The 27826-nt window shown below is 44.3% G+C and overlaps 1 protein-coding gene across 1 annotated transcript in view; it reads right to left on the bottom strand.

Annotated features, from left to right (window-relative positions):
- Positions 1 to 27826, bottom strand: part of LOC137423806 (dedicator of cytokinesis protein 1) — a 968048-nt gene that overhangs the window by 637222 nt on the left and 303000 nt on the right. The window contains exons 25-26 of the mRNA XM_078773719.1: positions 13076 to 13182; positions 2275 to 2402 (exon numbers count right to left, since the gene is read on the bottom strand). Of these exons, the coding sequence (XP_078629845.1) occupies positions 2275 to 2402; positions 13076 to 13182 (235 nt within the window). The remainder of the gene's footprint in view (positions 1 to 2274; positions 2403 to 13075; positions 13183 to 27826) is intronic.

The following is a 27826-nucleotide window of genomic DNA, read 5'->3' as shown; positions in this document are numbered from 1 at the left end:
CCGACTTCATTGACTGGTGGAAGCAATTGGTCCATTGATGTAGCACAGGCCAAATTTTTCATCTGACATTCTTCGCACCTGGCGAATAGGCCTTGGCCTAATGGGAATTTTTCTCAACTGCTATATAGAGCACGACAAACGGCATGAATTCAGATGGTCCGAAATGTCGCTCTCTCACGTTTCTCTTCTAGAACGATGAGAGACAACTCAGCCAGACTTTTCCCTCGCCACCACCGTAGCCTGGCTAATGAAAGCAGTCAACAACAGAACGGTCCGATATGAATGAGCGCATTCCTGGTGGACATACGAAGCTGACAATTTTCAACACCAGTGCGGGATGACGGTAGTTGGTTGATAAGAACCCAAAGTTATGGACTGTGTGAGGAATGGCCATTCTTTGAACCGCCTTTAGAGGCCATTTTTCCCCGCAGAGCAGGGGTTGGCCTTTTTCGGGCACCGTGGTCCCCTTTTTGAAGCAATGTTTTATGGCCGGATGCCCTTCCTGCCATCAACCCGATTAGTCACCTCTTGCGACACACAGGGAATTACCAGTGAACTGATGCTCAATTTGCCGACCTCAGAAGGATGACAGGCTGAATCAAGCCGCCTGGTGTTAATTGAGCGATCGACCGGGATTCGAACCCAGGATCCTAGGATCCCAAGCCAGCACCCTAACCGCTAAGCCAACACCAGGCTAGGGATGGCCATTCTTTGTTCTTCACAAGTTTGGTGGCATCAAAACAGAGAATTAGCATTCCTGCCATGGCAACCCATGCAGTGTGCTGGATGTCGTTAGCCTCCGTAGTCACGCACGAGGCGAACCGTGTTCAAATAACATCTCCAATAGTTGGGTTAATGGGAATGTGCCTCTCTCTTTGGGTCATCTGGCAGACAAAAAGGTGAGATTGTAACATTACGTGGCTGACTATTACATTTTGTTCATCACAAAGGCCTCAATCCTGCCGATGCATTCCGTCCAGTGAATGAACTGCCTATGCCAATAAGCACAGCTCATGTAAGACCCAACAAGTGGATTCCTGAATAAAAGTGGTACCTGGTTATGGCCATTGTTCAATCAGAACAATATAATGGGGGTAGAGGCACTGTTGTCTCAAAGCAGACTAGTTCACCCCTCACAGCCCTTTTTGTTCTGTGAAGTGACAACGTTCTACATTTGTCTTGTTTCAATCCAAGCAGCCGATTGTTCTGCTCTTGTTTTCTTTGTGTAGCCCCCACCTTGAGTGGCCTAAGGCTTTGTGGAAGGCAATATCCCATAACAAAAAATTAGACCAAGGAAGCAGGGGAGTAATATGAATATTTAAGAGGAGGAGGGGAACTAAGAGTATAAAAGAGTGCAAGGTAGTTGGGGTGGAATGGGAAGAATAAGGTGCAAGGCAAAGGGTAGTAAAAGAAATGTGTGGGAGAATATAGTAGGTTGGGGGAATGGGGCTGTCAAAAATATACCATCGTGGTATACATATCAGGGTGCTCTCTTTCAATAATAAACACAATCTTACTATAATTCACCAAATGTCTGTCCGTCCATCTGTCTGTCTGTCCGTTCGAAGGTACCGCAAAAACGGCTGAACCGATCGCAACGATATTTTGAGTGGGTAATCCTAGGACCCCCTGGAGTAAAATAGGCTATATTTGTTTTCCAATTTTTCCAAGTTTTCCAATTTTTCCAAACACGATGGAATAATATTTACCGATATAAACAGTGATGTGACTTTTGTTGAAATTCTGCGTACCAGGAGAGAGTAGATCGACTCCTGACAAACTCTTCCTCTATAAACGTGCGGCTCCGAAGTAACACGGCAGCGTGTGCAAAGGGACTGAGAAACAGGTGTAGCGGCCGCTTCCGTGTTACAGATTCGGCACACACTCTTCACACATAAACGTGCGACTGAGAAAGACGTGTAGCGGACGCTTCCGTTTTGCAGAATTCAATATTTTTTCAAAATGGGCACCATGTACTGTTTATATTTTGATGATTTGCATGTGATATGATTCAACGGATGTTTATATGAATCGTTTAAAATAAAAAAAGCCTTCAATTTCTGATATTTTGCCTTTTCATTTGGGCCTCCCAATCGAAGCCCCGCCTATAGGGCGGGCGCTGTTGCTAGTTGATATAATTGAACTTGGTATAGTGCACATATTAATTAATATATTAAGTCAGCTGGTGGCACATTGTTGGACCTTCTAAGACTAAGATAGAGCAATATTGCTTCAAAACATAAATAATAAATTATCCAAGGTTGCGACACCCACCATGCTATTGTCGTGAAGCATCTCCAGAAGGTCTCCCAAAAGGCGGGCGGTATCATCATGCTCCACGTTGTTCCCCAGCCAAGTCTGGAGCTGTTTGATGACTTCTGACAGCAGGATGTCCCTGCACTCTGCAGGTTCACTTGGAGTCAGAGGGAAAGCAATGCCATAATGCGTTCTCAGCTTTTTGCAAACATGGCAGCGCAAGCACTTCAGTATTCTATAGGGCCCCAGTGACTCTGGAGTAAGGCCAAGATCCATCAACCAGAGGATGATGAGAAAGGACTGCAGCAAGCATCCACAATGTTACACCAAATACAAATGGTGACTCTGGTTTGTGGTGAAGACGATGAAGAGTGAAAAGGTAGCCCTTGGGATGTAATCTGCCTAGGATACAAGAAACTTTGTTTCTCCATTAAACTTACGGGAAGGATAACTTTGTAGACGAACAAAAAAAAATACTTTCCTATTATTGGGAAACCTTCTTAATTATTATTAAGATAGAGCTAATTATCCTAATTATTAATCCTAATTATTATTATTTTTAAGAAACATTCCTAAACTTAATAATATATTATTAGGAAGTAAACAACCTTCCTATTAGGGCTACACTGGATAATATAAACAATTTTTTGAGCATTGCGGCATCTTGAAGCATCGCAGTGTAATGACGAAATCACAACCATTAATATTCCCATGCACAAGAACAATGAAGGTGTTAATCAAGCAATCTTAATGTTGGCATTTCAAAAATTATAATTATGCATTCACAATGACTTGCATCATGAGTTGCCGAAGTGAACGTTGAACTTTAACCATCAATATGCATCGCAATTTAATTCATTTATTTCCTTATTTTACAGGAAAATTTGCATTTGAGTTATTTGTGCTATAGTTATTTGTATGTAATTTGAGCTGTCTAGTCTAGGTTGGAATCTGCACCTAACTATACACGGTCAGGACAATGTGCCAATTTGTGTACCGTCCATCGGAAGGACATTAAACTGGAGGACCCGTGTGCCAGCACTGTACATATAAAATAAAATAAAAACACCTTTAGAGGCCATTTTCCCCCCGCAAGCGGGGGTTGGCCTTTTTCGGGAACTGTGGTTGTTGTTGTTTTTCGGTCCCCTTTTTGAAGCAATGTTTTACGGCCGGATGCCCTTCCTGACGCCAACCCTTTTTGCCGCCTTTAACGACAAGCAGGGAATTACCAGTGAGCTGGTACTCAATTAGCCGACCTCGGAAGGATGACAGGCTGAGTCAACCCCCCTGGCGTTAATTCAGCGATTGACCGGGATTCGAACCCAGGATCCTAGGATCCTAAGCCGGCACCCTAGCCGCTAGCCCAACACCAGGGACTGTACATGATGGACGTTAATTATCACAGACATTCCTGCCAACTTCTGTCGAATGGCAGGCCTGGCCAGCCAATTTGTGAAAGACCCCCTTCCCAAAAAAGTTCCCCAGATACCCTGACACGAAAGGTGGGTTTGATTTGGGTCAACAAAGCAGTCCGACTACTCGTGTTAGTCCATAAATGTTACTTTGCTCAACACTGACGAGAGAGGGCTTTTAGACATAAAGATCAAATAATTAGAAATGTTAACAAAAATGCAATAATGGATCTCAAAAATAATAATAATAACTCGATATCTGTGATGACAAAGCAATCGCCAAAGATAAGCCTCCCCTGACAGGAATTACCATTGGCATGTGATCCAATGATAGCTATATTATTTTTGGACCACCATATGACCTTGACCTTCAACAATTAAGGACAGAGTGTAAATTATGAAAATGTATCCCCATCTACAATGTATCCGTGACTCTCAACATCATGAGGATCAGAGGAAAATTCATCAAGTTATGATCAAAAAGGTTTTTTTTTTCTTAATTAGGTCACAATCCGAAAAAAGTAGGTCAAGGACACAGATCAAATATGAGGTCACAACTTCCATGGAGAGCACGATATTTGCAAAATCCACCCCCACACCCTCCCCAAAAAAAGTTGCAATGGAGACATCAAATTGTCCATTTCATTAACATTTGTTGATTTGGCCATATGTTGAGGAAGGATGAAAGTGACTGGTTGAGAAGAATGATGGAAATGAATGTAGAAGGAAATAGAGGACGGGGAAGACCGAGAAAGACTTGGCTAAAGATGGTGGAAGAAGAAATGCGGGCAAGGGGGTTAACAAGGGGAGACGTAGAAAATAGTGCAAAATGGAGAAGATTGTCATGGGGACCGCAAGGCTAACCCCCGCTCTCGCAGGGAAAATGGCCTTACAATGCCTGTTATGTTGTTGTGTATTAACATTAAAATTGACAATCTTAATCATAGCTAGGGTCAATTGGATGAAAATCGATTTTCAGATGAAAATTGATGATTAGAGAAGTTTGACCTTGAGTTGACCTTTGACCTTTTGACCATAAAACAGTTGGTTTCCCAATTCAGTGAGGCAAAATGCAATTGCTGTTTAATTTTCAGGTTAATCGCATGAACATTGGCAACTTTAGAAGTTTGACCTTGAGTTGACCTTTGACCTTTTGACTTCAAAAATTGTTGCTTTGCCAATTCAGTGATGCAGTGTAATTGCTGTTTAATTCTCAAGTAAATCGGATGTAAATTGGTGATTTTTCAGATGAAAATTGATGATTTTAGAAGTTTGACCTTGAGTTGACCTTTGACCTTTTGACCTCAAAAAAATTGTTGATTTGCCAATTCAGTGACTCAATATGCAAATTTTACATTCAACTTTCACGGCAATCGGATGAAAAATGAAGATTTTAGAAATTCGATCTCAAGATGACCTTTGACCTCAAAATCACTGTCTCAACGACTTGGTAAAGTTTCATGACGATCGGTTTGGAATTGTGACTTGCAGGCGATTGACGGACAAACAAAAAGACCGACAGCGACAGAATAACACACAAGACCTACCAATATATTTGAAAAATCTTCAATTTTGCAAGTAATAATAATACTGTATTAATAATAATAATGTGCTTCATTCGTGGATCATTATTTAAAGTTTATCAGTTTTCTTGTTTTTGCTGGTGGATTCCATCAGTTCTTTTTCCCCATTCACATCAGCTCCATTTCTGCTCTTTGTTATGTTTACCGACAGCAGGTGTGCAGCAAGATAATTCACAAATTGAGTGTGCCTATTTTCTCCAATGGTTTAAACTTGTTTGCTTTTGTGGGTTTGTCTGCTTTCCATTCAATCCCATCAAATGGGGTCTTAAACCTTCATTCTCCAACCATTTATAATTTAAATTCAACTTTACACTCAAATATAGGCAAACCCATTTCAATTAATCTTGTATATACAGTGGCCTGCAAATGTATTCACCCCCTACCAATGATGCCACATTTCGATGAATTATGTCGAAACAATTTTTCTAAATGAACTTTTTATTCATAACTGAAGAAATCAAACCAAACACTGTTATAGTTGAAGGACATTACATGTCAGGAATACCTGTAAAAAACACGTACAAATCAAAATTCACTGGTTGCAAAAGTATTCAGCCCCTTAGGTGGTGGAAGCACCGTTTGCAGCAATGACTGCTACGAGTATTTTTGGATAGGTCTCTACCAAGTTTTGGGGTAGGTTTATACCAGCTTTCCACAGTGAGACGGTGAAATATTTTCCCATTCTTCACGTGACAATTGCTGGAGTTCTGCCAAGTTTGATGGGGACCATCGAGGGACTGCAATCTTCAAGTCTCGCCATGAATGTTCAATTGGATTCAAGTCAGGACATTGACTGGGCCACTCAAGAACATTCATTTTCTTCTCATTCAGCCACTCCAGTGTGGCTTTAGCTTTGTGCTTTGGATCATTTGGATCCCCCCCTGTTCTGTATCTGATGCTCCCCCTTCCTCTTCATTAACGGTATGGACCTCAAACATCCGGGGCCTTCGCTCAAACTTGACTGATCTCTCCATGCAGGTTGCTTCTGACAAACCAGACTTGATCTGCTTAACAGAAACTTTCCTCCTTCATGATGTCTCTGATTCCTTGGTATCTCTCCCAGGTTACTCCCTCCTCCGGTATGATAGACCTGAGCCTCGTCCTGGAGGTGGGGTTGCTATCTTTATAAAAAAAACTCTCTTCCTCACTCGCCCTGCACTGCACTCTCTCCACCTCACCCCCAGGAATACCTTTGGCTACGGCTTCCCCTTCGCTCCCACCTTTTGTTCATATGTGTGTTGTACCGTCCACCAAACAGTGATGACTCCATCTACATCTCGCTGTCTGATAATATGGACCAACTTCTTTCTACCCATCCCAACTCTCTCTTCCTCATATGTGGTGATTTCAATTGTCACCATGCCAGTTGGCTGGGTGTGGGTACCTCTCTCACCAGCCATGGCTCTTCAGCAAAGGACTTCTGTGACTCACTGGGACTGACACAATCTGTCAATTTCCCAACCCGGATCTCAGTCAACGGAGCATCTTCTCTTCTGGACTTGGTTATGACTAACTTCCCTGAAAATGTCTGCTGCTCTTCTTCTGCTCCAATCGGCTCATCTGATCATGTGCTTGTCAAAGTGGACATCTCTCTGACCATTCTCAGAGAGCCTCCTCAGCGTCGACGAGTCTGGCATTTCACTCAGGCCAACTGGCACGGTCTTCAAGCAGCCATCAATCATCTGGAGTGGTCTCCCATCTCGACCGCCTCTGACATAAACTCATCCTGGGAATTCTTCCAAAGTAAATTGCTCTCTCTCATGCACAGATTTATCCAATCTCGTCTTCAGTTGTCATACCCTTCCTCCCGTCCATGGTACATGGAATCTTGTGGTGAGGCTGTTGCCCAGAAACAACTTGCTTTCGTCTCCTGTAAAGCAAATCCAATGGAAGGAAATCTCATTTCCTTTCACAAAGCCCAAAACAAGTGTGTGTCCACCCTCAGGAGAACCAGGAAACTATATCTCTCCGTTCTCAAGACCGAACACTCTTATCTGTATCCCTCTTCCAAATCCTGGTGGCGTCTGGTCAAATCTGTTTTTGGTGTTTGTTCCCCCTTCATCCCCTCCCTCACCTCAAACGGCTACACAGTTGACACTGCACGTGACAAAGCCGAATGCCTCAACTCTGTGTTTGCCTCTAAATTTTGTGTCCCAAACCCATCCCTCTCTGTACCCACCGTACCCAGTCGTACCTAGCTGCTCCTGGACTCTGTGTCCTTTCCTCCTGAAAAGGTGGAAAAGTTTCTGTCAACCCTCGACTCTGATTCTGCAACTGGTCCTGACGGCATCAACCCATGGGTACTAAAATCATGTTCTTCCGCTCTTTCACTCCCTCTCTCTGTTCTCTTCACCCTCTCTTTTGCTCAAGGTCATCTGCCATCTGCTTGGAAATCAGCCAACATCACCGCTTTGCACAAAAAAGGTGCAAAAACAGATCCTAGCAACTACAGACCAATCAGCCTTCTCCCAATTATCAGCAAAGTCATGGAATCCATCATTGCTTCAGATATGAAATCTTTCCTCTTCTCCAATGGCTTGATCTCTGACCATCAATTTGGTTTCAGACCTGGTCACTCTACTCTGGACATGCTGCTTCTGCTTTCTCAACAATGGATGGAGGTCCTCAATGCCAAACAGGAAATTAGAGCTGTCTCCCTTGACTTATCACGTGCCTTCGATATGGTCTGGCACCCCGCTCTGCTCACCAAACTCTCCTCCTTTGGCATCCATGGAAATCTCCACACGTGGCTGGCGGACTTCCTCTTTAGTCATAGTCAACGTGTGGCCCTGAATGGGTTTCTCTCATCTCCTCTTCCCGTTCAGGCTGGAGTTCCCCAAGGCAGTGTCCTGGGCCCTGTGCTTTTTCTGGTCTTCATCAATGATCTCTCTGACTCTCTTGAAAATCCTCTCTATCTCTTTGCTGACGACTCTACTCTCTGTCGCTCCATTCCTCATCCCTCAGATCGGCAGTCTGCAGCCTCCTCACTCTCTGCAGAACTGGTCAAAATCACAGACTGGGCAAACAAGTGGAACATGTCTTTCAATCCTGACAAATCTCACACTCTTACGATGTCTCTCCGAAAAGACCGAATGGACAACCCTCCCATCCACTTTCTGAATAATCCTCTCCAAGAAGTTCTGTCACTCAAGCTTTTGGGTCTCACTATCTGCCGTGATCTTTCCTGGGAAAACTACATTTCAAATCTGGCCTCCAAAGCCATTCGCCGACTGGGCAACCTCCGTCGTGCGAAGTCCTTCCTTGGCACACCTGAGCTCCTCACCACATACAAGGCTTTCATCCACATCTCAATGGAATACTGCTCTCCCCTCTGGGCTGGTGCTCCTGCCTCACACCTAGCTCGTCTTCACGCTGTTGAAACCAAAGCGTTCAGAATCATTGGAATCTCCCGCGATGAAGCGAACTCCAAGGGCCTTTCACTCACTCACCGCAGGCAGGTGGGTGGTCTTTCCGTCTTCTACTGACTCCTCTCCGGCCTTGCTCCCCCAGCTCTCTCTGGGTTCTGTCCCCCAAATATTCCTACAGGTCGCACAAGATCTGCCTGCAACCCTCTTATGGTTAAACTGCCAAAATCAAGACTTTCTGCTCACCTTCACTCCTTCATTCCTCTTTTCTCCCACCTCTGGAACAAACTCCCTCACTCTCTTCAATCCCACTCCACCCTCCAGGTCTTTAAAACAGCTGTTCACCACCATCTCTTATCTTCCCCCATCCAAAACCTTGATCTTTTCTACCCCTGCTAATTTCACCCCAAATCCTACACTTTTTTGAAATACCTACTTCTGTCCTGGAAGTCCTTGGTCTCCTTGTGTTTTATACCTCTCCCCCCCCCCCCCCCCCCTTCCCACGCCTCTTCCCCCCAGGCCGTCTCCCTCCTGCGCTTCTCCCTGCTCTCAGGTGTTGTGTTTGTGTGCTTCCCCTCTTCTCCCCATCTTGTCTTCCGCTCCCTCTTTTTGTATGTTTTGTTTGTCTGGTTGATTTGTTTGTGAAATAAATGTTAGCTCTTTCACGAGCCTCGATTCAGTATACAAAAAAAAAAAAAAAAAATTGTCCTGCTGAAATGTGAATCTCCTACCCAGTTTCATATTCATGGCTGACTAAAGCAGGTTTTCATCAAGGATTCTCCTGTACTTTGGACCATCCATTGTCACTTCTATCCTGACAAGCTTGCCAGTCCCTGCTGATGAAAAGCAGCCCCATAATGTGATGCTGCCACAACCGTGCTTGCATGCTTGGCAGTAGGGATGGTGTTGACTGGGTGGTGTGCAGTGTTAGGCTTGTGCCAGATGTAACACTGAATTTAGTCCAAAAAGTCCAATTTTGTCTCATCTAACCTCAAAACTTTTCTCCACATGCCTGCAGTATCATGAAGATGCTTTTTCGCAAACTATACGAGCTTTTAGTGGCGTCTTTTTCAGTGATAGATTATTTCTTGCCACCTGTCCATCGACGCCAGCTTTGTGAAGGGAACGGGATATTGTTGATTGATGAACACTGACTCCCATCTCGTGCATAGAGCCTTGTAGATCTTTCAAAGTTATTGGTGGATTTACAGTGACATCCTGAACCAGTATCTTGCTTAAGGGCTGCTGAGTTTGGATGGGCGACCTGATCTGTGTAGAGGCGGAGTGGTGTGATATCTGGGTAGAGACAAATGAGCTTGACAGGGATTGGTGAAATGTTGGCTGAGATGGGCTGGACACTAGGCACGGCTGGGGGAGAATGACAAACAGAGCGGACAGGTTGAGGGAGCAAGGTAGGAGGAAAAGAGGTAGCCCACAGTTGAGATGGGAGGATTGTGTAAGGAGGGATATAAGTAAGGTGGCAGTGGATGTTGAGTGGAGAGAGTTGGCCGATGATAGAGGAAAGTGGAGGAGTTTCATGGTCAAGGCAGGGCAAAAGCTTGGTGCCATTGGATTTCACTCCTTGTAAAGGGAAGAGGACGAGCAGAAGATGAAATAAGCTCAGGTGGCATCAACATGTGAAAACTTTGGAGGGGGTGAATACTTTTGCAGGCCACTGTATATATTTATGAACGTTTTTGACAAGAAAGGTCAGGGTTCAGTGGTTAAATGCCAATGGGACTGGGAGATTTAGTGGCAAATCTCCTTGGTGGAATTTGTTGACATTGTATTCCCTCTTTAACCATAAATCAAAAGTTGGTAAACCATAAATCAAAGAGACATAATAACCTAAACATAAATATGCTGTTCATTTCATCCATCCTTCTACCGCAGCTGTGCCCCCAGAAAGTGATGCAACTAGCAGCCACAGATTGCGCACGAACCGCCATCCTTCTACCTGTCTGCCGATGTAAATAGACACGAGCACTCACCATCAAAACTTGTGCTTCATTCTACATCGAGTCTCCTGCCATCATCAACCCCATGATGTGGAGGAATTTCACCAAGGAGCTGTGCCACAAAATCTCCCATTTCTCTTGACATTTAACCCCTGAATCTTGATCTTCCCTGTCAAATCAATCGTTCTCACTCTCACTCTCACTCCACGTGCTCCCTGACAGCTGACAGCTGACCCATTCTGACCTACTCACCTCTGACTCACTCCCGTCCCATATCAACCATCACCCTATCCCCTCCCTCTCTTTTGCTCTGATGGAGGCTGAATTCCTGAAACATCAGCTCCTCCTTGCTTCTCATGGTGGTTGGCATACCTCAATTAACACACTGTAAATTTCATCCATCGCAAGTCTGACCACTGCTATTCTCATATAAATGGGTTGTGAACATACAAATCATCCTCCACAGAACCTAAACTTGGAATTTTTATCTCTTTGGACCATTCGAGAACAATCTGGAATGGCTATCTGGAAGACAATCTCGAATATTTGGACCATTCGAAGTAACCGTCCCAAATATGTCTATGCAGAAGGCTTCAATGTGGTATAACATCACTGAGACAAGTGTGCACGTGCAGCAGGGGAATGTCATGACAAATTGGTGAAATTTAATCAACTTCCCGGTACCTTTTGATTTTCCTGGAATAAAAAGTCCACGTCCGCCTTCAATGACTTTTTTTTTTCTTTGGTTGATACAAAACCGCGAAATTGTAGAATGAGATACATTACACTGCTCATAAAAGTATTGCCAATTCAAACAAATAACAAAGGAGATCTCGGTGGTAGCACAATTGATTGAGTCTAGTATGGGTTAAATTCCTAATGGAAGAGGATACAACAATCATCACAGAGTAAGCCATAATTTCTGAAGACACCTCGAGCCTCATGTAAAAGTTTTAAGCATTTATGAAGGTTGGAGATTCCATGGTGCCTTTCAAGAAGAATGGGCTCGCACCGTGTGCCAGCAACGTAGCCAAATTGAATGCCCTGGACATAAATGGGAATTCAATGCATAATAACCAAAGAAAGGTGTTGCCCACAAAACTGTTCTGAAAACGGATTTAAAAGTTATAAAAGCGAGAACAACAAACACTGTTTACACCAAATGGTTTAGACACGAGAGCATCTCCATTAAATAAATAAATGACAAGTGGTTCCACTCATTGGGGCGCATACATGTGTCGACATAACAATCTATACATCTTTATTAAACACACAATATTGCTTCCTCAGAGAGCTGACATCACAGTACCCTTGGAGTCGCACTTGTACGGTGGCTTTCCATTGAATCTGCATGATGCGTATGCACAGGGGAGGCAGGAGAAGGTGTGAACAGAGAGTGAAAAGGAAGAAAGCAGAGGACAGACATTGGCAAGGGGTTAAAAAGATGCCTTCATCTTTTCTGCCCACAATGTTGTTACATGAAAAGGCGCAGGAGGCGGTGGGAGGGGGAGAAATAGCTAGAGTGTGTCAAGACGTTAGTATGGAATGTGTGATCTAGTAGGTTCAATTTACCCTCGTATTAGATATTTGTCAGAGGTACGTCGTCTTGTCAAACACGTACCGAGGAGGCAGCAGGCATCCATGATAGAGAGAATAGGGTAATTGTTTAAAATCTCCAGTCCTGTAACAGGCAAGGCCAGGTGGACTTAGTGGCAACTAACAATAAAGGCACACAGGAAAGCACTATGCACATTCCAAATGCATCATCATGGACCATTTGGCCAGCAAGACATGAAGGCAAAGTGAGCTCTGGAAGCCTGGAGAGGGATGGGACAACCAAAAAGACACTGGAGGTGTGTGGCCAATGAGAGGGATCTGCCGTGCATGAGGATTGGCCCAAGGTGGAAAGGGCCATGTCTGCGCATGTGCGTGCCATGGGTCATTGGGGAAGGAAGAAGAGACATCACTCTCTGTGCTTCGCCACCTCCCTCATCACCATTCCTCGATATCAAGCCACACTTCTCCTTGTGTGGCTCCACCCTTGCACCATCATCATCATCTTGCAGCCACAACCAGCTCGTGCCAGCCTCAAGTCCCTGTCCCTTTGTTTGTTGCAAGAGTCCGATATTGGGTACCGATAGAAGGGGCTCGGTCTTATTTATTTTGTACAAAAGATTGTGTGTTCCGTTCCTTTCATTCCTATCTTGTCTGTTGACCGCCACATCTGTACCATTATGTATTTATTGTCTTGTCCTTCCCTTTTCCCAAATAATTTAAAAAATAAACCTCCTTTTAATTACAGGAAAGGGTTTCCCACCTTTTGCCCCTCGTGCGTTTCACTACCAAATTCGGCTTTTATTGGAATGATTATTAGGGAATCTCTGCTCAGAGTGGGCTGCGTTAACGTACCCATCTGACATGACAATATCTCAACAAAATGCCAAATAAGTTGTGCACTCCTCATCAAGACAAAAGAAGCGTAACCAAATTATTGGACTCACCACAGTTTTTGAAGATATCATTTCGAACAATATCCAGCCAGCAGATGTGCTTTTGCCTGACGAGTTTCTCAGGCGGGACACTTGAAATAGCATCTCGAAGCAGCATACTGCAAAAATAAAACATTATCTCATTTATGTATATATATATATATATATATATATATATATACACATACATACATATATACACACACAATCACACATACACATATATACTGCATACAAAGCTCTTTCTTACCACTGACACACTGACTGAGATAAACGTTTAATACTTTCTAAGTGGGTTATAAAGCTCAAATTTGGCATATAGTAAGGGCATTTTATGAGATATTTCACAAATCTGTTAATTAAATTGTTACCAAAAAATTTCTTCACCAATATGTTTGTAAAGGTGTGTAATAACATGTGTTAAAATGTTGAAGGTCAACTCCCGTGGGAAACCCAGAAAAAAAGCTGTTGAATTCGGGTACCGAAAAATTATTTTCGAGAATTTTTATTTTTTTTAATCGGCCCTTAAGTAACTTATGAGGGGTCAAATAAGGGTTTTTCATGATTCTGAGTTGATTGTTAACATTTATATTTTCACTTTTACATTTACACACAAAGTAGCTTTTATTTCACATACATATATAATACTCAAGAGTTATTTCTCATTCACAATGTCAGAAGTTTCAACAGTCATTGTCTATGTCTTCTTCAGACTCAACAACATCATGACTGCAGTTTCTGCATGTAATGCCATTACAGACTCCACAGGCCGAGATGCACGTGACCCCATTCTTCTTGCAGCTGCATCGCCGGTTGCTGCAATCTCCATGACAATTACAGCTCGTGAACTGCAATAGCTCCTCAGGAGCCGTGGGGTCCAGTGTTGGAACTGGCTCATACCCATGCACACCTATTGTCCATCCATAGTCACTGGGGTTCAGAGACATGCTCTGTAGAAGGATCCAGTCCCGGGTCTGCAGGTAGGCACGGAGTGAATGTTGTGCAGCTGCACCCTCTGTTGGAGGTAGAGTCTCTGGTTTGATCACTCCTGCCGCTGCCTTCCTTGAGAACAAAGGTGGTGCCGGAGAGGTGACTTCGATCCAACCCATTGAGTGAAAGGGAGTGTTTCCGTAAATAGAGACAATGTTTAAATCTATATTGTCTCCAACAAACTGAGTGACTGCATTGTTTGTTTCCCCAACCTCCATAAAGACCACCTGATCATTACTTGACAATTCACTTTCACTGGCTGGCACTTTGGCTGTCATCACTGATTTATCCTCAAGCGCAGCATCAACCGCAACCTCATCATTGATCTGTTCATCGGTTCATCGGTTTCCTCCACAATGGTGTCAAGAGTGCCAGAAGTATCTGGAACATCATCTCCACTCCTACTATTAAGGAAGCAGTATTTGTAGTTTTGTGTCTCCGTGTAAGACTCAGTGTATCCCAGCCGGTGGAACTTGTTGAGCATCCATTTTGACCCAAATCTATGATCAAGTTGTATGGCAAGCCCCATTTGGTGTGGCAATACTCCAGACCGAGGTCGACAGGCCTTAATAAAATTCTGCCCCCAAACGGCAACTCTTTCGTCTGTCTTGACAATCGGTCTCAAGAACATCTGAAGGCTTGCAGGAACAAGTGTCAGCTGACTATCGATGTCAGTCATACTGTGTGTGGTGGGGTATGACTTTGGACCTAAATCAATCAAGGCAATATCATTGGATATGAACTTGAGTGCCATCTTTATGATCTGAGTCTTCTCATCTCCATGGTCAAGATTAGCATGATGCTCTCGCAGAATATTGTCGGTGCCATCTTTGAGACAGAGTACATCTGCCCTTCTTTCATGTGTTGTGAAATACAAGGTGTCTTCGTATTTCTCTAGAAGTTTTATCTTTAGCCAATGCTTTGAATAAGAAAGGCTCTTCTCTGGTGACTGATCAAACTCCTGCAGCTTTTCATGGACTTGTCCATGTTCATTACCCCATGCTCTAATTCTGAGTCTAACCATTCGCAGAATTCAATAAAAACTGCCTCTCGCTCCTCATCAATACTCCTCTGTCCTCTCTTCCTTTTTCCTTCCTCATCAGTCTTGGACAAACTGTCACCTCTCGCAAACATAAGTTTGCATCGCAAATGGTACAGTGTTTCTTCTGCTACCAAGTCGTTGATCCCTTCCAGGCGTCCAGTGACTTCAGTGCCCCAGTCATCCCCGCGACTCCGTGCTGTCTTCAGCAAGCTTGCCTTCAGTGTATCTGCAGTCAAATTATCTGGCACTCTGTATTTCTTTCTAGCTTGTGCTGGATTATTTTTGTAGAGCTGGGCTGGTTGGTTGCAAAGAATGCATACATCCTTATACAGGAGGTCAACTGACTGTGATCTTCTAGAACTGCAGCCAGTTGATGAACTGAACTCACAAGTAGTGCGTCTTCTCTTCAACTTTGATGACTCTTTCTCTGCCTTTGATGCTTGAGCTGACTTCTTGGTGGTTGCAACAAAGTTGTTGTACAGATCATTTTTACACTTCTGGTGGTACCTCAGTTTTCCTTCCTTTTGAGCCTCCTTCATACGTTCCACAACAGTAACATTTTCGACAGTTTCTGCTTGTTTCAATAAAGTTGAGTATCCCTTTGGAGTTGCCTGTATGAGCCTTTCAGCTGGTGTATCCGAGCGTGCACAGATGAAGCAATTGAGCACAGGTGGAGTAACGTCTTCATCCATATTGCTAGACTCCATGTCCTGCAAAGTAGAAAATGAGATATATTTAGAAATTATTTTTCCACAAAGGAGTGTCTGTGGTGAAATATAAATGTTAACAATCAACTCAGAATCATGAAAAACCCTTATTTGACCCCTCATAAGTTACTTAAGGGCCGATTAAAAAAAATAAAAATTCTCGAAAATAATTTTTCGGTACCCGAATTCAACAGCTTTTTTTCTGGGTTTCCCACGGGAGTTGACCTTCAACATTTTAACACATGTTATTACACACCTTTACAAACATATTGGTGAAGAAATTTTTTGGTAACAATTTAGTTAACAGATTTTCATATGTTTCCCTTACTATTAATTATAATACAACTCAAAACCAATATCACAGGAGAAAAAATCACAAAAACATTGGAAAATATCCTTGAATAAAAACATCTGCAAATAAAAGTTGGCTGGTGCAGACTCATTCTACCCACTGTGAGTCACGTGACGCAAGACAAGAGACAAAGAAATGGATTGTTTCGACAAATTAATATATTCAGCGACGCGCATCATGTTTTTCATTTCACTTTAAGCAGCGGCCGTGGAATGTTGTGCAGTGAAGAGTGCGAACTTTTCTTCTATGATTTATTTGTTTTTGTGGTGCTTTGACCTTCTCTCTCCACACGGTGTACAGTGGTAAGCGATTGCAATATTTGATTGCAAAATTGCAATATTTCGTGTGATATTACATATTTTTCTATTGATTTGAGTAGTGTTCATATTTATAGTTTTCTTGGCCCCTTCTGTGTCATTCTGGAAAGATGGGCTATCAAAACAGTCGAAGGAGACCGGACTTTATACATTAGAAAGGAAACAATTTCAAGTCATTCCTCTGTCTATATCTCTGATTTATGATGTGCTATCTATGATATGTAACACAACCCGCATATGTTTTAACTACCACGGCACTCTTAGAAGTCACGATGTCGACTGATATGCCTCCGTCCACATCATTACATCATTATAATGCTTGTACCAAGTTTGATTTAAATCCATTCAGCTGTTCTCAAGTTATCACATTTCTGTCTGACATGACCTCTGACCTTTGACCTCTTGACCCCAACATTTAATCAGTTCATGTTTACGTCATTATACATACCTGTACCACATTTGGTCAGAATCCCATCACTGGTTCACAAGTTATCGCGGTAAAAGGATTTTTACCTAGCATGACCTCTGACATTTGGCATTTGACCTTGTGACCCCAAAATCTAATCAGTTCATATTTACCTCATTATACATACCTGCACCAAGTTTGACTAAGACCCCTTCAGCCGTTCTCAAGTTGTCACATTTCTGTAGACATCATTTGTCAACTGTTCTTGACAACGATCTTTATAGTCTTATGATAATGTTAGTATGATTCTACATGCTGCCCTGTCTTCTAGCAAGCATTGAAATTGGTATAAAATACCTTTAGTCCATGCAGTATACTGTCGTACATCAAGGTTTGTCATAACCAGTCCACAACTTTTTGAAATATCGTGATATATATCGTTTTGGGCTCTATCTCTCAATTATGAAGAATCAATCAATCAATCAATCATGAATCAATTATGAAGAATCTCTCAATTTCAATGACGTTGGACATCTTTTTCGTCATTGTTCTCTTCACGTTATAGACTCGGTTAAATGTTAATGATTTTGATAATAAAGAGGAGTATTATAAAGAAAGTATAATAATAAAGAAAACAGTATAATAATACTAAAGTATAATAATAAAGTATAATAATACCCGTCCTCCTGCCTTTCCACCCTTCTTGTGGACGTGAGTTTGTTCTGTTTGTTCTGTCCTGGGAATAAGTTAAGTCTGTAGATAAGCTAGAATTTGCACTGTGTCACCTGCGTCTTATGTGTTGTAAATAAACCTTGATTGCTCCTTTTTGCTTGTGTAAATAATAAATCCCATTACTCGTCTGTACGTCTTCTCGTTTTATTCCTTCTTCTTCTTCACATCCGTGTCGCCTTTGTCTTTTCCCTATTGACTAGCTGCGGTGCGATCCGGCCAACGTTTGGGTGAAATCGGGTTCTAAGCGGGGAGTAACTGTTCGGACGCGGTAATACCAAACCGCTCGGTAAAATAACATCTAAAACCGCGTCTGTAACAATTATTATAACAATATTATATAATAAAGCCCGCTCCGCGCAGGCTTTCATCGCCACCTGGGTCGCCCGGTTCGGCGCCCCCTCAGACATCTCATCCGACCGCGGCCCCCAGTTCACCTCGGAGCTCTGGGGGGCGGTTGCGCAGGGGCTCGGGGTCCGGCTGCACCGAACCACGGCCTACCACCCCCAGGCTAACGGCCTGTGTGAGTGATTTCACCGCTCATTGAAGGCCGCGCTCCGGGCCACCCTCCGCGACGGCGGCTGGGTCGACAGGCTCCCCTGGGTCCTGCTGGGCCTCCGGACGGCGCCCAAGGAGGACCTGCGCGCATCCGCGGCGGAGTTGGTCTTCGGGCAACCGCTGCGGGTGCCGGGCGAGTTCCTCCCCGACTCCACGGCACCATGGTCCGCGGCACAGCAGCGCTCCGCTCTGCAAGAGACCGCCCAGAGGTTCGCCCCGGTGCCAACGGCATGCCACGGGCACCCACCGACGCACGTCGCCCCGGAGCTTCGCACGGCGGAGTACGTCTTCGTCCGCCACGATGCCCATCGGACACCACTGCGGCCCCCGTACGACGGGCCTTTCCGCGTGCTGGAGACCGGGGCGAAGCACTTCACCCTGGACATCGGCGGTACTCCTGACCGCGTTTCGGTAGACCGCCTCAAGCCGGCCCACCTCGATGTGGACCATCCACCGCCAGTGGCCCGACCCCCACGTCGGGGCCGCCCTCCTGCGGGCGGACCCCCGGCACCGCCCAGCCCCGCCGCCCCCCGGTCCTGCACCCATCCCAGGGGCAGCCAGGGGCATCCCACCTGGCATCCCTGCACCCCGGACGCCGCCGATCGCCAGGGGGCGCTTCGGCCGGGTCATTCGTCTGCCCCGCAAACTGACCCTCCAGGTGCACGGGAATTCTGGGGGGGCGCGTGTGGCGGACACAAAAGCCCACTGGCGTGGTGACATCATTCCACACACCAAGTGGGCGGTGGCCACGCCCGAGGGGTAGGCGTGGCCTCATGATATACACCGGGCGACCAGCCCGGAGCAATTCAGTGTTACAGTGTGCTCTTACAATAAAGACGTTTATATGTTACCGCTTGTCCGTTTCCTCCTTGCTCACAAGCAGCGCGCGTAACGCCGCGCCTTAGTGTAATAATAAAGAGGAGTATAATAATTAAGTATAATAATAAAGTATAATAATAAAGGAGTATAATAATGAAATAATAAAGAGGAGTATAATAATAAAGTATAATAATAAAGAGGAGTATGTATAATAATAAAGTATAATAATGAAGTATCTATCTATAATTCCAGCAATCTCTGTGTGTATGTCTGTGTGTCTGTGTGTCTGTGTGTCTGTGTGTCTGTGTGTTTGTCTGTGACCGCTGTTTCTCGACAACCACGGGTCCGATATACTTGAAACTTGCCAGGTATATTGCTGGGGACCCGAGGATGTGCCTTTTCAAGGTTTGTAATTAATCGGACAAGTACCTACCGAGCTATGTCCAAAAAACGCTTCAACCAATCAGAGAGCAGCGAGCTATCACGTGTGCCGAACCGTTAATGCAATGCAAGCGTTAATGCGTTAATGCAAGGCTTTTCTTTTTTTCCCTCTTCTCTTTCTACTTTTCCTTGCGATTAAATTGCAAACAGCCAAAATACGTTGGCGCTAATTGAATAATTGGCCATTAACACTAAAATAATCGTAACTGCGATATGCCAACTTCCGGACAGTGCAGCCTTCCATGTTGTTGTTGTTTGCAGCAGCTGTTTGCAGCAAGGCAAGGCTTTTCTTTTTTTCCCTCTTCTCTTTCTACTTTTCCTTGCGATTAAATTGCAAAAAGCCAAAATACGTTGGCGCTAATTGAATAATTGGGCATTATGTTTTACAACTAATAAAAACGAATTTGCGATTCATTCGCTTTCCTGCGCGTTTGTGTACGCGATGGCGATTTCTTTACCAAACTCCGGAAGCCGTTCGCTTTGGACCGAACCATTGCATGTAAATAGAGGGGGGGGATTGTCACCACTCGCAAGCCGTTCGCTTTGGACCAAACCATTTCATGTAAATAGGGGGGGGGATATAATTTTAGATATCTATCTATAATTCCAGCAATCTCTGTGTGTATGTCTGTGTGTCTGTGTGTCTGTGTGTCTGTGTGTCTGTGTGTTTGTCTGTGACCGCTGTTTCTCGACAACCACGGGTCCGATATACTTGAAACTTGCCAGGTATATTGCTGGGGACCCGAGGATGTGCCTTTTCAAGGTTTGTAATTAATCGGACAAGTACCTACCGAGCTATGTCCAAAAAACGCTTCAACCAATCAGAGAGCAGCGAGCTATCACGTGTGCCGAACCGTTAATGCAATGCAAGCGTTAATGCGTTAATGCAAGGCTTTTCTTTTTTTCCCTCTTCTCTTTCTACTTTTCCTTGCGATTAAATTGCAAACAGCCAAAATACGTTGGCGCTAATTGAATAATTGGCCATTAACACTAAAATAATCGTAACTGCGATATGCCAACTTCCGGACAGTGCAGCCTTCCATGTTGTTGTTGTTTGCAGCAGCTGTTTGCAGCAAGGCAAGGCTTTTCTTTTTTTCCCTCTTCTCTTTCTACTTTTCCTTGCGATTAAATTGCAAAAAGCCAAAATACGTTGGCGCTAATTGAATAATTGGGCATTATGTTTTACAACTAATAAAAACGAATTTGCGATTCATTCGCTTTCCTGCGCGTTTGTGTACGCGATGGCGATTTCTTTACCAAACTCCGGAAGCCGTTCGCTTTGGACCGAACCATTGCATGTAAATAGAGGGGGGGGATTGTCACCACTCGCAAGCCGTTCGCTTTGGACCAAACCATTTCATGTAAATAGGGGGGGGGATATAATTTTAGATATATATATAGTACGGGCATGCCCTAGTAATAATAAAGAGGAGTATAATAATAAAGTATAATAATAAAGTATAATAATAAAGAAAAGAATATAATAATACTAAAGTATAACAATAAAGTATAATAATAAAGGAGTATAATAATGAAATAATAAAGAGGAGTATAATAATAAAGAAAAGATGAAAGCAATCGATAGTGTTGAGCTAGGATGCAAAGAAGACTTTGGGATTCGGACCATATGTGTCATCGATCCTTTGGGCCTTAATGACAAGGTACAAGGTACTCAGTCAATTTCTCTAGGTAATGTTTTTCAATAGCGAGTTTTTTGATAATCCAAGCAGAAAGAGACCCAGAGGTCATTGGCGTTCAGCTCCAAAAATGGAAATTTCAGAGATAATTGATAGACTTCAAGGTTTTTATGAAGAAAAGGTTTCTCATGATTAGCTCACCTGTAACGAAGTTAAGGGGAGCTTATGCGATGGTGCGTTGTCCGTCAGTCAGTCAGTCCGTAAACACTTAAAACCTCTTCTCCGAAACCGCTGATGGGATTGCGACCAGATTTGCCACAAATTATATATGTTGTGTTGACTAAAGTTTGTTCACGGCATTAAAAAAAAAATCGGGGTCTAAAGGGGTTTATTGGGGTCAAAGTGGATCCAGGTTTGACCCCCCCAAAATAGGCATTTTCTTTTTCCTCTGAAACTACACACACTATTTCGATGGAACTTGACGACAACCTTCATCACCTGTGATGTAACAAAGTTTCTTCACGGCACTAAGAAAATCTAAGTCTAAGGGGGTCTACAGGGGTGAAAGTGGGTCCAGGTTTGACCCCCAAAATAGGAATTAGCTTTTTCCTTTGAAACAAACTACACACACAATTTCGATGAAACTTGACCACAACCTTCACCACCCGTGAGGTACCAAAGTTTGTTCACGGCAGTAAAAAAAAATCTGCCCCTATGGGGGTCTATGGGGGGGGGGGGTTCCCCTCAAAATCGGTTTGTTTCTTCTCAGAAAATACACATGAAGATTGTGGTGAAGTTTCATCGGAATTGCATCACCCGTGATGTACCATTGTTTTTTCATGACATAAAAAAAAAATCTGCCCCTTTGGGGATCGACGGGGAGGTTGCCCCCCAAAATAGGTATTTGCTTTATTCTTAGAAACTACATATGAAATTCTGATGAAACTTGACCACAACCTTAATCACCTGTGTTGTGCCAAAGTTTGTTCCTGGCATTTTAAAAATAGGGGTCTAAGGTCGTCTATGGGGGAGCTTGCCCCCCCCCCCCCAAAAACAGGTAGTTGCTTTTTCCTCTGAAGCTACACACACAATTTTGATGAAACACCACCACAACCTTCATCATCCGTGATGTACCAATGTTTGTTCAAGGCAATGGAAAAATTGGGGTCTGAGGAGGTACAGGGGGTGGGAGGGGGGGTTGTCCCTCAAAATAGGTATTTTTTTGTTTGTTTGTTTAAAGTCTTATGATTATGTTAGTATGATACTACATTCTACATTGAAGAAGATTCTACATGTCTTCTAGCAAGTATTGAAATTGGTTTAAAATACCTTTAGTCCATGCAGTATACTGTTTATTCTACCAGGTGAGCACCAGGAGTATTGCCCCTATGCTTTTTAATACCGTGAACAAACTTGAGTTGAAACATACCACATATAATTTTAGCCAAGTTTGGTCAAAATCCCATCAGTGGTTACAAAGAAGAAGTTGCAAGTGTTTACGGACTGGCAATGTGCCATCTCATAAGCTCCCCGGAACTATGTTCCAGGTGAGCTAATAAGAAGATATCATTAGTTTTGAAGAAGTTATTTGAAGTATGGCCAGTCAAACGTTTGTGGTCACCCATATCTATGTACAGTATAATGGAGAGGAAAGTAAGTATGGATGCATCAGCTCCTCCTCTGAAAGGATTTGACTGAGAAAACTTTAAGGGATTAATGAGGGCACTCTTAAGTTGTGTCTGTGCAAGTTTCGTTTGGCTTCATTAAGTTTTGAAAAAGAAAATTTGCCCATCTTTGCATTTTCTTCGTTTGGGAGGATGGCGGGAGGCTTAGGGGAGGAGGAAGCGAACTAGGAATTATTCCCCCAGTTGAGTGGGTATTTGCTACGATAAATAAAATAAAACTAGAACAAAGCAACTGTTTGGCCAATATGCCTCTGCATAGTCCCACAGTGGGTAGATGCCATAACTTTGCATATGTATGGGTAGTGGATCATGTTTGTGAAGTTTCGTGTTGATCTGATAAGGTTCGTTTTTCTATCCAAGATGGCTGCCAAACCACGTGACCTATGACATCATCATTTTCAAACTATATGCAACAGTGCTGTTAGATTATATTTGTAAAATTTTGCATCGATAGGGTGAGCGGTTTTAGAGATATAATTATTTAATATTTTCCTTCAATCCAAAATGGCTGCCAATCCATGTGACCTATGATGTCATAAATGTAATATTTCAATACAAATGAGTCGTAGATCATGTGCATGCAATTTCAGATTTTTAGGATAAGGAATTTGATTAAAACATTGTTGGCTGGTATACCACTTCACCTATGATGTCATCATGATAATGCTTTTGTTCCCCATTGGGAGCACTTGACAATGTGTGAAGTTTAAAAATATTCCATTCAGCGGTTTCCGAGAAATATTTTTTTAATTTTTTTTTGTTTTTTTTTTGTTTTTTTTTTGTATACAAGATCGAGGCTCGTGAAAGAGCGAACATTAATCACACAGAAAGACAAACCGACACATAAAACATATAACATCGGGAGCGGTAGACAAGATGGGGAGAGAGGGGGAAGGACACAAACACAACATTTGAGAGCAGGGACCGAGAGACATGGAGACATCGAGAGATCTGAGAGAGGGCGAGGGCTTTGGGGGGGGGGGGGCATGGGAAGGGGGCGGTGGGAGAGGTATAAAACATATGGACACTGCCAGGACTTCCAGGAAAGAAGTTGGAATTTCAAACAAGGTGGATCTGGGGTGAATTAGCGGGGGTAGAAAAGATCAAGGTTTTGGATGGGGGAAGATAAGAGATGGTGGTGAACAGCTGTTTTAAAGACCTGGAGGGAGGAGTGGGATTGAAGGAAGTGAGGGAGTTTGTTCCAGAGGCGGGAGAAAAGAGGAATGAAAGAGTGAAGGTGAGCAGAGAGCCGAGATTTCGGCAGTTTAACCATCAGAGGGTTGCTGGCAGATCTTGTGCGACCTGTAGGAATATTTGGGGGACAGAGCACAGAGAGAGCTGGGGGTGCAAGGCCGGAGAGGAGTCGGTAGAAGACAGAAAGACCACCTACCTGCCTGCGGTGAGTGAGTGAAAGGCCCTCAGAGATAGCTTCATCGCGGGAGATTCCAATAATTCTGAAAGCTTTGGTTTCAACAGCGTGAAGCCGAGCTAGGTGTGAGGCAGGAGCACCGGCCCATAGGGGAGAACAGTATTCCATTGAGCTGCGGATGAAAGCCTTGTATGTGGTGAGGAGCTCAGGTGTGCCGAGGAAGGACTTCGCACGACGGAGGATGCCCAGTCGGCGACTGGCTTTGGAGGCCAGCTTGGAAATGTGGTTTTCCCAAGAAAGATCATAGCAGATAGTGAGACCCAAAATCTTGAGCGACAGAACTTCTTGGAGAGGATTGTTGAGAAAGTAGATGGGAGGGTTGTCCAGTCGATCTTTTCGGAGAGACATAGTAAGAGTGTGAGATTTGTCAGGATTGAAAGACATGTTCCACTTGTTTGACCAGTCTGTGATTTTGTCCAGGTCTTCAGAGAGTGAGGAGGCAGCAGACTGCCGATCTGAGGGAAGAGGAATGGAGCGGCAGAGAGTGGAGTCATCAGCAAAGAGATAGAGAGGATTTTCGAGAGAGTCAGAGAGATCATTGATGAAGACCAGAAAAAGCACGGGGCCCAGAACACTGCCTTGGGGAACTCCAGCCTGAACAGGAAGAGGAGATGAGAGAAACCCATTCAGGGCCACACGTTGACGACGACTAGAGAGGAAGTCCGCCAGCCATGCGTGGAGATTTCCATGGATACCAAAGGAGGAGAGTTTGGTGAGCAGAGTGGGGTGCCAGACCGTGTCGAAGGCACGTGATATGTCGAGGGAGACAGCTCTAATTTCCTGTTTGGCATTGAGGACCTCCATCCATTGTTGAGACAGCAGAAGCAGCATGTCCAGAGTAGAGTGACCTGGTCTGAAACCAAATTGATGATCAGAGATCAAGCCATTGGAGAAGAGGAAAGATTTTATATCCGCAGCAATGATGGATTCCATGACTTTGCTGATAATTCGGAGAAGGCTGATTGGTCTGTAGTTGCTAGGATCTGTTTTTGCACCTTTTTTGTGCAAAGCGGTGATGTTGGCTGATTTCCAAGCAGATGGCAGTTGACCTTGAGCAAAAGAGAGGGTGAAGAGAACAGAGAGAGGGTGAGATAGAGCAGCAGAGCAGGATTTTAGGACCCGTGGGCTGATGCCGTCGGGTCCAGTTGCAGAATCAGAGTCGAGGGTTGACAGAAACTTTTCCACCTTGTCAGGAGGAAAGGACACAGAGTCCAGGAGCAGCAGGGTACGACTGGGTATGGTGGGTACAGAGAGGGATGGGTTTGGGACACAAGATTTAGAGGCAAACAAAGAGTTGAAGCATTCAGCTTTTTCACGTGCGGAGTCAGCTGTGTAGCCGTTTGAGGTAAGGGAGGGGATGGAGGGGGAACAAACACCAGAAACGGATTTGACCAGACGCCACCAGGATTTGGAAGAGGGAGACAGATAAGAGAGTTCGGTCTTGAGAACGGAGAGATATTGTTTCCTGGCTCTCCTGAGGGTGGACACACACTTGTTTCGGGCTTTGTGAAAGGAAATGAGATTTCCTTCCGTTGGATTTGCTTTCCAGGAGACGAAGGCAAGTTGTTTCAGGGCAACAGCCTCACCACAAGATTCCGTGTACCATTGACGGGAGGAAGGGTATGACAACTGAAGACGAGATGGGATAAATCTGTGCATGAGAGAGAGCAATTTACTTTGGAAGAATTCCCAGGATGAGTTGATGTCAGAGGTGGTAGAGATGGGAGACCAGTCCAGATGATTGATGGCTGCTTGAAGACCGTGCCAGTTGGCCTGAGTGAAATGCCAGACTCGTCGACGCTGAGCAGGCTCCCTGAGGATGGTCAGAGAGATGTCCACTTTAACAAGGACATGATCAGATGATCCGATCGGAGCAGAAGAAGAGCAGCAGACATTTTCAGGGAAGTTAGTCATAACCAAGTCCAGAAGAGAAGATGTTCCGTTGACTGAGATCCGGGTCGGGAAATTGACAGATTGTGTCAGTCCCAGTGAGTCGCAGAAGTCCTTTGCTGAGGAGCCATGGCTGGTGAGAGAGGTACCCACACCCAGCCAACTGGCATGATGACAGTTGAAATCACCACATATGAGGAAGAGAGAGTTGGGATGAGTAGATAGAAGTTGGTCCATATCATCAGACAGCGAGATGTAGATGGAGTCATTACTGTTTGGTGGACGGTACAACACACATATGAACAAGAGGTGGGAGCGAAGGGGAAGCCGTAGCCAGAGGTATTCCTGGGGGTGAGGTGGAGAGAGTGCAGTGCAGGGCGAGTGAGGAAGAGAGTTTTTGATAAAGATAGCAACCCCGCCTCCAGGACGAGGCTCAGGTCTATCATACCGGAGGAGGGAGTAGCCCGGGAGAGATACTATGGAATCAGAGACATCATAAAGGAGGAAAGTTTCTGTTAAGCAGATCACGTCTGGTTTGACAGAAGCAACCTGTATGGAGAGATCAGTTAAGTTTGAACGAAGGCCCCGGATGTTTGAGGTCCATACCGTTAATGAAGAGGAAGGGGGAGCATCAGATACAGAACAGGGGGGAGGAGGGGTAGGGTAAGATGTGGAAGAGGTGGAAGAGGTAGGGAGAGCTGTTGAAGGTGTGTCAGAGATTTCAGAATAGCTCGGAGAAAGGGAAGGATGGGGCGGACAAAAGGTTTGATGGTGATTGGGTGAGCCACAATGAGGTGTTATTTGAGGAGGGGGAAGAGCGAGGCAGAAGGTTGGGGGAGATGGAGGTGAGAGTTTGAAGGGGGAAGAAGCGGGGAGGACGCTTTGAGGAGGGGGAGTGAGAGGGGGGAAATTGAGAAGCAATGAGGGTGGGGAGATTTGAAGGGGAGGGGTGAGGGGGGAGTTTGGGAGGGAAGGGACAAGGGGAGGGATTTGAAAGGGATGGGATATGGGGGAGATTTGGAGGGGAGGGGTGAGGCAGGAGTCTAGGAGGGGAGGGGCGAGGGGGCGTCTTGGCGGGAATGGGTGAGGGGGTAGTTTAGGAGGGAGGGGGCAAGGGGGGAGATTTGAAAGGGATGGGTGATGGGGAAGATTTGGAGGGGAGGGGTGATGGGGAAGATTTGGAGGGGAGGGGTTATGGGGAAGATTTGGAGGGGAGGGGTGAGATTGGATTTTTGAAAGTGTACGATTTATGGGAAACGAACATTTATTGCAAAATGAGTTTCTTGTGACCTTCGAGTTAAAAATACGTTTAAGGACGCTGGATGGAGGATGGAGTGCAGGAGAGTTTAGGGAATGTAGAAAAAAGGCACTATAGGAGATGGATATTTTTTTTGGGATGAATTGATTTGGTGAGCAAGTCGAAAGCAGCCTTTTAAAGAAGAAGAAGAAAAAGGTGTTATAAAATATGACGGAATACATAACTTGAGGGGAAAGTGTAAACATTGAAGGTTAATGAGTGAAAACTATCTGGGGAAATGGGGGAGAAACACGTGGTCGAAGAACGAACGAACGAATAAGAATGAATAAACGAATGAGAACAGAGAAGGAAATGTTTTGTTTTTTTTTTTTTTTGAGTTGAGATTTACACAAGGAAGTAGGCTATGGGTGAAAAGACTGGGAATACAGAGAACGAAAGTTATTGGATCACAAAACGATGGACCGCTGAGAGAAAAACAAAGCCTCAAGGTTGTACAGTGCACA

This window comes from Myxine glutinosa, chromosome 3 (genome assembly GCF_964187855.1).
Source record: "Myxine glutinosa chromosome 3, kmMyxGlut1.1, whole genome shotgun sequence".
Lineage (NCBI taxonomy): Eukaryota > Metazoa > Chordata > Myxini > Myxiniformes > Myxinidae > Myxine > Myxine glutinosa.
The sequence above is the reverse complement of the archived record's forward strand: the minus strand, read 5'-3'. Positions and strand labels throughout refer to the sequence as shown.